Source organism: Danio aesculapii, chromosome 13, assembly GCF_903798145.1.
Source record: "Danio aesculapii chromosome 13, fDanAes4.1, whole genome shotgun sequence".
Taxonomy (NCBI): Eukaryota; Metazoa; Chordata; class Actinopteri; order Cypriniformes; family Danionidae; genus Danio; species Danio aesculapii.
In genome coordinates, this window is record NC_079447.1 from 9,792,422 (window position 1) to 9,804,468 (window position 12,047).

Below are 12,047 nucleotides of genomic sequence, written 5' to 3' on the forward strand. Positions count from 1 at the left end.
ACATCAGCCACTCCTATCAAAGTCTTAGCATGGCTTCAAGTTGGTGAGAAGAGAAAAAAAAAAGCTTTAAATGAAAAAGAAGAATGTGGAAAGTGTGGGAATGAGGAGCAGCGGGGCAGACACAAAGGCCCGCCGTGTGTGTCGGGAGAACTGACCCGATCCAACACACACACAAAGGAACCGCTGGACAAGAGCTGGGCAGCAGGCCTGAGTTGTACTGACACACACACACAGACAGAGAATGAAAGAGAGAGAGAGAGATGGGTGGGAATAAAACATGATGGTTAGGAGGGGTGATTCTGTAGCTGTCAAAAACCATAAGGAATTGGAAATCACTCAAAAAAAAAAGAGAATGGTTCTTTATCAGCATCAGTGGTTCTGTGAAGAACATTTAACATTCTGTTCAACATAAGCTCCTTTAAAGTGGAAAAATGTTCATATGAGAACTAAAATGCTCTTCACACACTCATAAATGGTGCTGTTAAAGTACTTACAGTTTTTCTCAGTCGATTTGGTGCGTTTCTCACAACACTATTTACATTTGCTTTTCACTTTTTACCGTTAATGCATTTCTCTAAACAATTAGTCATTTATGCACATCATAGTAGCAGTTTCTCATTCCTTCCTACAAATTACAAATGCTTTTGGACATGCATCAACTGCTTTCATACAACTCTCTGCTGTTTTATAACAGTATCATTTGCTTATGTCATGTCAGTCAAAATGAACTAAACTTGTGAATGCTGAATAGTTATTCTATATAAAACTAATAGTCCTCATTTCATTACTTGATTCGATCCAAGACCAACGACGTGATGATCCCAAGGTTTCCATATCCTGGACCTGGCCGAATCCTGAGCAGCTACTGTGATGGTCATGGAAGAGTGGAGAACATGAGACTGATTCCTGTGACGCTCCAGAGACAGACGAGTCTTGGCTGAGGCCAGCTTCCAGCTTCCGCCACTGAGACTGCAGCTCTGCACAAGACGTTTGGCCAGCGGAGAAATTAAAATGGTCGTGCCCAACTGAGCCTGGTTTCTCTCAAGGTTTTTTTTCTTCACTTCCGCCATTAGTGAAGTTTTTTTTCCCTCTCCGCTGTCGCCACTGGCTTGCATGGTTCGGGATCTGTAGAGCTGCGCATCGTTGGATTTGCCCTTCAATATTTGGACTCTCAGTAGTGATTATTAAACCACACTGAACTGAGCTAAACTGAACTGAACTTAAACACTACACACTGAACTACACTGTTCCTATTTACTGTGACCTTTTATGTGAAGCTGCTTTGACACAATCTACATTGTATAAGCGCTATACAAATAAAGGTGAATTGAATTGAATTGAATACTTGAATCATTACATACAAAAATGTTGAACTAGTTGTCAAAATCTGTCAATCAAATTTTATAAAAATTTTAAGTGAAGTTTCATAAACCAATTTCGAGAGGAGCACGTGATATGATTGAGCACGTCTGGCCACTCATCTGTAATCAGTAATAATCCAATCAGAGTGATCTTAGTTCACTATAAATGGATCATTTTCTCCCTACTGTTTTATCTTCGTTTGGAAGAATCCCCCCTTCCACCCCATCTCCTCCTTTTCCTCCCTTTTCTAAAGGGGGAGCTCTCGAGACCTACCTGATCTCGGATCTCCTGATGTGCTTATCGAACGGGCGGGAGCCCTGAGCTCAAATATCTCCGAGCTCAGGGTGCTCTCCCGGGACAGCATGCCAAACCTGCTTTATACGCCAAGCATATCTAAGTGGGGACTCTTGAAATCTTTTTTTCCTTAAAATGTCTTTTAAATTAAACATTTTCATGAATGATTTACAGACCTGTGTGTGTTGTAGGTTCAGTTCCAATATGTACTGCAATATTGCTTACAGTTGTGCACAACTCTACCCAAAGGAAGTTTATGTTTGTTGTAAATAAGGGTGTGTTTATTCTTTTGCACAATGCGGTGAATAAATTAGAATTGCAAAGAGCAAATGCAGTAAAACTGTGAAACTAACATATTCAGTGTCTTGTACTCAGATACCTTACTAAATGCATTGATGTCTAACTTTACTGTAGTTTTTAAAAGGCTGTGCAATCAGTATATAGTGCTGTCTTGAGCATTTTCAGGAGGTGTCACCAAAATCGGACTTTATTGCATTGGAAAAAATGAACAGGTTAAACTGTCATAATGAAAACATGACAAAGCCATTTGACTATCTTGTTCATAAACAATGGTGTCCAGACTTTTTATCTTGATGACACTGACACTTTCATTGACATCAATACTTGCATTTGAGGAATGAGCTATCCATTTTGACCAAGTGACACGCTTTTGCAGGTTATCAACTAGATTTTGCAGTTTGTACTAATTGTTTTAAAAAATGTATTAACTGTTGTGCAAATGTAAATAGTGTTGTGAAAAATGCACCAAAGCGACTGAGAAAAACTGTAAGTACTGTTCAGTAAAAGATAATTGGGGACATTTTCTAAAATTAATATATTTTTTATTTATTTATACTATTTATAATTTTTTTATTTATTTTCAAAAATGTGTTTATTCTTTTTTGTGATTTATTAAAATGCATTTTATATTTATTTATTTTAACTGTATTTATTCTTTATTTTTGTTCTTTATTAAAATGTTTTTTTTATATTTATTTATTTTCTAAAAAAAATATATTTTTTATTTTCAATTTTTTTATATTTATTTATTTTATTTTACATTTAAAATGCTTTAAGCTGTTGTGTGTTTAAACTATTGCATAACTTGAAAAGGTTATGACAGTCTCGTAATTGCTTCAGTCATATGCAATTGCTTTTAAATGACTGGAGTGCAGCTGTTTGTGTTTTACATTTTTTAACCCTGATTGCCCTGATATTTTTTTGTGAATTAAATTATATATAATTTTTATTCATATTTTATTATCATTTAATTAATATTAGCCCCCTGCATATTTTCCTCCCAATTTTCCAGCACATGTCTAAACATATTAGATTAAATAACTCATTTCTAATAACTGATTTCATTTATCTTTGCCATGATGATAGTAAATAATATTTTACTAGATATTTTTCAAGATATTACTATTACGCTTAACTTGCAATTTAGGGCGTACTCACACTATGTACAGTTGCCTTGAACCGGGCCAAAGCACGCTCATGTCCCCCCTCCCATCTCCCCCGATGGCCCACACTCACATTACATTCGGGCCTGGGCACGTTTACGTCATCGTTGATGCGCTGGTCAGAAGCACTCTCATTCAGCACAGTGGAGATTTCTTTAGTTATATTGTCGTTTAAGTCATTTGATATGCAGCGACAGTCAGTCAAATATTTCGCCGAAGAGATCAGCCACTTTTAACGCTCATAAACAATCATAAAATCCTCGTGCTGCAGGAATTAGGAGGTTTGCTGAAGGTGCAGAGCTTTCATGCAGTGAGAGGTTTGCGTCTTCAATAATCTACGACAGTTTGCGTTCAGTGAACAGTAAGAATGATTAATAAACGCATATGAAACAGTGCCTTAAACGTCACATCTCGCTTTCAGTTTCGGGCTTTGGCGCGTTTTGCACTCACACACAAGCATACTGTGCCAAAGCCCAAGTGAACTGGGCTCAGGCACACCTCTTCCAACCGGGCCAGGGCCGGCCAAGTGAACCATGCCTGAGTCCGATTCAGAGCACTCACACTTCTCAAACGATCCAGGAAACGGGCCTGGGCATGTTTCGGATAGCATAGTGTGAGTAGGCCCTTAAAGGCTTAACTAGGTTAATTAGGCAGGTTAGGGTAATTAGGCAAGTCATTGTATAACGATGGTTTGTTCTGTAGACAATCTGAGAAAAAAAAATCTTAAGGGGGCTAATAATATTGACCTTAAAATTGCTTTTACAGAAGAAATGTATTATAGGAAATATTGTGAAAATGTCCTTGGTTTGTTAAACAGTACATGGGGAATATTGAAAATTTAAAAAAAAAATCACAGCAGGGTTAATAAATTAGACTTCTTGATTTAAGCACCATGAAATGACCTATAGGAACTGTTTACGGTGAGTGTGTGAGAGAGTGTGTGACGCACCTGACAGTAACCTGATATCTGCGCAGGAGAGAGTCATGCTGATGAGTGTGTGGGATTGAGGGATGCTGGTCATGTTGAAAGAGACACAGCATATGTCAAAACACACCGACGGCCTTCACAACATCCACAGGTGTGTTTGCAGAGGTCAGCTGACCTTAAACACACACACACACATACAGAGCCCACCTACATCTCACACTAATTACAGACAGACAGACAGACAGACAGACAGACAGACAGACAGACAGACAAGACAGACAGACAGACAGACAGACAGACAGACAGACAGACAGACAGACAGACAGACAGACAGACAGATAGATAGATAGATAGATAGATAGATAGATAGATAGATAGATAGATAGATAGATAGAAAAGTGAACCTGCTATGGCAGCTGTAGTGATTTGTTTAGATGTTTTAGTTTGTTGCTGTAAGATTATTTGCAGGATGGGTGTTTTGAGTCTAGCACAGGTGCTGCTGTAATGAAAACACAGGGACACTTGGACACAACACCAGATTTGACTACCAATCTGACTACCATAAACTCCATTTTCAGTTAGTTTCATTTTTCACCTGAATTCTCTTTGCAATGTACAATATTCAGTGTCTAGACGTTTCATAGAAATGTTTGGATTCTGCTTATTCTGGTAAATACTGTATATCATTGTCTGGTTGGTGTAAAGGTAAGAAAAAAATTGTGGTAAGTGAACGATCACACATTTTTCATTTTAATGTATTTAAATATGCTAAAATATGTTGTTTAATACTTGATGTTTTCCAAGTTATAGATTTCCTTTATATACAGTTAAAGTCAGAATAAATAGCCCCCTGAATTATTAGCCCCCAGAGCACTCACTTCTCAAACGATCCAGGAAACGGACCTGGGCATGGTTCGGATAGCATAGTGTGAGTAGGCCCTTAAAGGCTTAACTAGGTTAATTAGGCAGGTTAGGGTAATTAGGCAAGTCATTGTATAACGTTTAAGCAGATAAATGAGGAGAACTTAAACCAACTGAGTACTGTAAAACCCAATAAGTTAAGGCAACTCAAACCATTTGAGGAAACCGATTGCAACAAACCATTTGAGTAAAAAAAAACTAATCTATATGAGTAGCTACTGTGAATTTACTCCATTTAAGGTGAAGTAATGAGGTATTTAATTAACTCATTACCTTCAAAACTGAGTTCAAAACTCTTTTCGAATGAGTAGAATTAACTTTCAGTAAATTTTGAGTTTACACTCATTTCATTTGATAAAGTTGACTGTTGGGTTTTACAGTGTATATATTTCACAATGTTAGTGTTTTTTGATATAGTAAATGCAGCCTCATAGAGAACAGAAAATGTTCAGTTTCGCAAACAATGGCAACTTATTTATTTGTTTCTCATAGAGATACACCACTGATAGATGTGAAGCTGACAGTCTTACCACTTATTTTGATATTTTTGATTACAGTATTACAAGTATTTTTGTTAGAGGATATTTAAAAAACCTTGCACGTTCTGACTACTAGTTTTATCTGTTCATGGCTGGGTCATTTTAAAATCCTGAACTGAGCTGATTCCTTTCTTTATGTTCCCTGCAGTGTTAAACCAGTACCCACCATCTAATCTCACAGAGCCAGATCTGCTTACCACAAACGACACCCGGAGCTAAAGAAATGAGGTCAGATTGAGGTCACTGAAGGAAGTACAGCTTCATCCCAAGATAATGATCGAAATAATAGTGCATCTCAATTTAAATTTGGACAGAATATGTATTATAGTAATATTGTTTATGCATGGCAATCCAGTATTTGAGGATATATGCTGTTCACACTTCTAATTTAGTTATCTTGGTTAATTTGGCCATGCAGTAAAAAAACACACACAAAAGAAGAAGAAATGAGTGATGCGTTTAAGCCCAATCCCAATTCTTTCATTGTAACTCTTCCCCTTCCCATTACCCTTGGCCCTTGAAACAGAGTGTTAAGAGGAAGGGCTTCAAAATTTACCCCTAAGAAATGGGACAGCACTACAGCACCTGCACACGTCATCATATGTCATTGTGATCTCTTTTTTCATATGAGATCAGATGATGGCGACTGCTGTAGTTATTCCAGTTGTGTTATTTTTTGGTATTTATCTTCAGGAGATCACTGAAGACATACATCATGTTATCATGAGGATATAATGTGGCATTAAGCTTGTAATTATACTGTGCATTTACACAGTGGCCATATTCATCATGTAAACACACCAAAAACAACATTAACATTATACTGTAGCAGGCACTGTAAAAAGGCCATTCCCAGCCACTAGACTTTTCTGACAGAGTATTCGAGTGTCATCGAGTGACAGAATGTTGTAGGACTGCTGTACAGGAGTTATTATTATGGATTATAGAATTTTCAAAATTTAGCAGTTTTTATTTTAGCGTTTTTTTAAAGCATGACGGTAAAACACACACGCGGTTATGAATGTATTAAAACATGTGTTTGTTGGTTGTAAAAATTTGTAATAATGACAAAAAATACTAACTTGTGGATCTCCTTACTTCCGAGTGCAGCCATGCTGCCGTTGTAGGTGGTGTATTAGGGGAAATTTTCTTACCCCTTGGTTCGAAGGGGTACCTAGCCCAGTTCTACCCCTTAGCCCGTCCCCTTACCCCTACCCCTTGTTTTCCGCGTTCCCGTGAAGGGGTGGGGGTGTCCCAATTCTCTTTAGCTTGAAGGTGTAGGGCTAAGGGGAAAGGGTAAATACCGCTTCGAATGAAGATTTTTCAGGACCACACTCGAAATCAAGGGGTAAGAAAATTTCCCAGAATACACCAGCCACAACGGCGGGATAGTTACACCCGGAAGTAAAGAGATCCACAAATTAGTATTTTTTGTCATTATTGTGATTTTTTACAAGAAACAAGCATATGTTTTAATATATACATTACCACGTTCATGTTTTACCATCATGCTTTAAAAAAACGCTAAAATAAAAAACGTTAAATTTCGCAATCTATAATCCATAATCATAACTTCTGTAAAGCAGTCCCACGGCATTCCGACATTCGATGACACTCGAATACCCTGTAAGAAAAGTCTAGTGGCTGCGAATGAGCTTTTTACAGTGTCTGCTATAATGTAATGTTGTTTTGGTGTATTTACATGATGAATATGGCCATGGTGTAGATACACAGTACAGTTACGAGCTTATTGCCACATTATATCCTCATGATAACATGACATATGCCTTCAGTGATTTCCTGTACATAAATATCAAATAATAACACAGCTGGAATCACTACAGCAGTCACGATCATCTGATCTCATATGAAGCAAGAGATCGCGATGACATATGATGACGTGTGCAGATGTTGTAGTGATGTCCCATTTCTTAGGGGTAAATTATAAAGCCCTTCCCCTTCACACTCTGTTTTAAGGGCCAAGGGGAAGGGGTACAAAAATAGAATTGGCATTGGGCCTTAGTTTTGGTTGACTTTGGTTCACACAGTCATTTTTTAAGATTGAATCTATATCAGTTTGAGCTTCCTGTCCTTTGAATATCCATGTTTTTGGATAGTTTAGAGGTCTGAATTAAACCACAATTATATTTGCACTGTTAGATCAATCTGATCGAATATGTTTTTAACAACATCTCAAAGTGGTTGAATGTGGACAAGCCCAAAAAGTTTCACACCCTGTTTGCACCTGTACTTAGCGTTGTCTACTTGTGAACGGATCAACGACAATACATCTTAATTCCAGGTGCAAACAGGGCCATATACACTACCTGACTTAAGTCTTGTCAGGTACCTGACAAAAGCAACAAATAATAACTTGACTTCTAGTTGATCATTTGGAAAAGTGGCAGATGAATCATCTGTTAAACTGCATCCCAATGATCACAAATACTGCAGAAGACCTATTGGAAACTGCATGGACCCAAGATTCTCATAGAAGTCAAGTTTGGTGAAGAAAAAATCATGGTTTGGAGTTACATTCAGTATGGGGGTTTGCGAGAGATCTGCAGAGTGGATGGCAACATCAACAGCCTGAGGTATCATTCAGTATGGAGGTGTGCGAGAGATCTGCAGAGTGGATGGCAACATCAACAGCCTGAGCGATCAACACATTTGTGCTGCCCATTACATTAAAAACCACAGGAGAGGGCAAATTCTTCAGCAGGATAGCATTCCTTTTTATACTTCAGCCTCCACATTAAAAATTATTGGCCAGCCCAGTCACCAGACATAAACATTATTGAGCATGTCAGGGATAAGATTGAGGAGGCATCGAAGATGAATCCAAAGAATCTTGATGAACTCTGGAGTCCTGCAAGAACGCTTTCTTTGCCATTCCAGATGACTTTATTAATAAGTGATTTGAGTCATTGCAGAGATGTATGGATGCAGTCCTCCAAGCTCATGGGAGTCATACACAATATTCATTCTTTTTCCACTGCACCATGACTTTATATTCTATACTGTACATTATTTCTGTTAAGTGACAAGACTTGACAAGAGTTGTTCCTAAAACTTGGATAGGCGACAAGACTTTTGTCAGGTAGTGTAGTGTAAATGAACTAAACCTGTCAAGTGTGAACACACCATTACTTGATCAATAACAAGAATGCAAAATATTATAAAAGACTTCTTTATTTCTAATCATCATGAAGAACTTTCAACAAAATTATCTGTTTCCCATTCCATGTGTGGTACAGGACTATAATCTGTAATAATTCCAAGCACAGGCAGTAGTTGGTATAAAAACTAACAAAAGTCGAGGTTTAGATGCATTACAAACTATCCAGAAATTAGCAGAAGAAAAGACAAATAAAAAATACTTAACAAAAAAAGATGGCCTTGACAAATGCAACATGTAATACAACTTGTACAACTTAGAAAAGTATACTTATTTTAGACTCACAAAAGGACACATACATTGTATGTGTTAAATTATTATTATTATTCTTTTTGATGTTGTTGTAAAGACATACAAATGCTAACTACATCATTCACATATTCAGCAGTCTGTTTAAATACCTTACTTTTCTACAAAAGTGAATTTACATTGTTTTTAAAGTACAAAGTGCAAAGACTATGGTTTCCGTCGTCGTTTTGGTGGGGTCGTATCTGCGGGACAGGAGTGGGAACAATCGTAGCACCCACTTTAGCCTTGTTTCTTTGACAGGTTCTGTAAAAAGTCAGATGATGAAAACAAATGTTTGTCATTAGTTATAAATAGGATGATCAGATGTGATTTCATCTCTTGTTGTAATGCCCCTGCTTATTATATATAAAAATATTATGTTTTGTTTTTTACTTATGTCCATATTGCTAGTATTAGTTTGAATGGTAATTGTGGACTAGTTTTGAGCTAGTTTAATCTGGCCATTGGGTTAATTTTGACTGGCCATTGGGTTAGATTTGAATGGTAATTGCAAAGTAATTTTGGGCTGGTTTTGACTGGCTATTTGGGCTAGTTTTATCTGGCTATTGGGCTAGTTTTAACTGGCTATTGGGCTAATTTTGACTGGCCATTTGGACTAGTTTTGGGCTGGTTTTTATTGACCATTTGGCTAGTTTTGACTGGCCATTTTGGCTAATTTTGACTGGCCATTGGCCTAGTTCTGTGCTAGTTTTGACTGGCCATTGGGTTAGATTTGAATGGTAACTAGTTTTGTGCTTTTTTGACTGGCCATTTGGGATAGTTTTAACTGGCCATTGGGCTAATTTTGACTAATAATTTGGAACAGCTTTGGGCTGGTTTTGACTGACCTTTTGGGCTAGGTTTGTGCTAGTTTGACAGACCATTGGGTTAGATTTGAATGGCAATTATGAACTCGTTTTGGGCTAGTTTTATCTGGCCAATGGGCTAGTTTTAACTGACCATTGGGCTAATTTTGATTGGCCATTTGGATTAGTTTTGGGCTAGTTTTGGCTGGCCATTGAGCTAATTTTGTGCTAGTTGTGACTGCCCATTGGGTTAATTTTGACTGGCCCTTTGGGTTAGTTTTGGGCTGGTTTTGACTGGCCATAATTGACTGCAATAGTTTTGACTGGCCATTTGGTTAGTTTTGACTGGTAATTGTGGGCTAGTTTTGTGCACGTTTTATTTGGCCATTGAGCTAGTTTGACTGGTCATTTGGGGTAGTCTTGGGCTAGTTTTGACCCGCCATTGGGCAATTTTTAACTGTAAATTTTTGACTAGTTTTAACTGACCCTTTTGGCTAGTTTTGGACAAGGAATTTGCCCATTGTTTTGACTGGCCATCAGGTCAGTTTTGGCTGGCCATGGGGCTAGTTTGACTGGCAATTGTGGGCTAGTTTTGGGCCAGTTGTGACTGGCCATTTGGGCTAGTTTTAACTGACCATGTGGACACATTTTGGGCTAGTTTTGACTGGCTGTTTGGGCTAGTTTTCACCTACCATTGGGCAAGTTTTAACTGTCCATTTTGGGCTAGTTTTAACTGACCCTTTTGGCAAGTTTTGGGAAAGTTTTTTGGCCATTGTTTTGACTGGCCATCAGGTCAGTTTTGACAGCCCATTGGGCTAGTTTGGCTGGTATTTGTGGGCTAGTTTTGGGCCGGTTTTGACTAGCCATTTGGGCTAGTTTTGACCAGCCATTGGGCTAGTTTCAACTGACCATTTAGACTAGATTTGGGCTAGTTTTATCTAGGCATTGAGCTATTTTTTAGTGGCAACTGATCTAATTTTGGGCTAGTTTTGCTAGCCTTGAAACCTTGATCCCAACTGTTCATTCTGTATTTCACTCTGAAAAAATCTGGTCATCCTAATTATAAATGCAGCGGTCCTCTTGTATATTAGTAATTTCAGTCTACTGCTCAGTGAGAGAGAAGGCTGGAATGCATGTTGTGAATGTTAACAGCCACTGACATTAACTCACCAGTTTACTAGATGTTGTGCCTTCACCTGTTTTTGCCCCTGAGGAAAAAGGAATGAGAACGTTTTACAAGCCTGTACTTCATTACATGACAGCAATACAGCTTGTTTCTCAGAAAGTTATTAAACAAACACAAGTGCTCATGGTTATTAAAACGACCACACAGTCTTCGAACAAGACTAAACCAAGAACACTAGAGTTTATACAATCAGTATCTTCCTCAGTATCTTCAGTCAAAAAATAGTTAAAACACTTGGACCCTCTTTAACATTAGTCTATTTTGGTTGAATCCGCTCACGGTTATATCAGTAATGGTAAATTACACTTTTCTGTAAACAGGATTATTAGGCACTGATTCCCAAAATGTAAAATATATCTTATGAAGACTTGAGATACTTTGTGTGACTTCAAAATTAAACATGTGAAGACAAAGTTTAAAACATGGAATATTATGATTTTAAAAAAAGTATTGGGGAGGGAAAGTTATAAGAAAAAAATTGTTCACTTTGGAATCTTGAAGGCATCAAGACTTACTGAAGGAAATTTGAACAATTAATTTAATAAAATTAAAGTTTTCCAAGATTTCAATTTAGTTTGAGTGCTATACGTTTCTACTTCGTTCAGCAAAATTCATTACTGTTTCCACAAAATTAAAAAGCAAGATTCAATATTGATTAACCTTCCTGTCTTGTTCGGGTAAAATCAGACCAATTTACAATTTAAAACCCTCTTAAATAGTGTGTTTTACATCTGATTGCCTTAAGGCCTAATGACATCCTCCACACTATTTGAACATATAAAAGCGATTATCACCTCTTTCATTGATTTTTGAGTGATTTAGTCAATATTGTTACACCTGTGGTGTTCCCGGTCAAAAGTGACCGCCATTGGAAATGAATGAGTATCCAGGCAATATTCATCCATCAGAGAAAAAAACATCCCCATATACTGTACACCACCCCAACTCACTCCCTCAGTATTTGTATTTTCACTGCAGTTATTTTATGTGTAATTCTATAAATTCATGTTAAACACTACTTTGAGACATAAAAAATGTAGAACCGGTCAATTTTGACTGGAACACTAAAGTAAGGGGACGGG

At 37.5% G+C, this 12,047-nt stretch overlaps 1 protein-coding gene across 2 annotated transcripts in view; it reads right to left on the reverse strand.

Annotated features, from left to right (window-relative positions):
* Window positions 1-8,681: 8,681 nt before the first annotated feature.
* The window catches only part of smoc2 (SPARC related modular calcium binding 2), a 94,682-nt gene continuing 91,316 nt past the window's right edge, over window positions 8,682-12,047 (reverse strand). For both annotated transcript variants that reach the window (XM_056470870.1, XM_056470871.1), the window contains exons 12-13: window positions 10,950-10,987; window positions 8,682-9,237 (exon numbers count right to left, since the gene is read on the reverse strand). In XM_056470870.1, coding sequence (XP_056326845.1) covers window positions 9,214-9,237; window positions 10,950-10,987 — 62 coding nt within the window. In that variant the 3' untranslated portion in view covers window positions 8,682-9,213. The remainder of the gene's footprint in view (window positions 9,238-10,949; window positions 10,988-12,047) is intronic.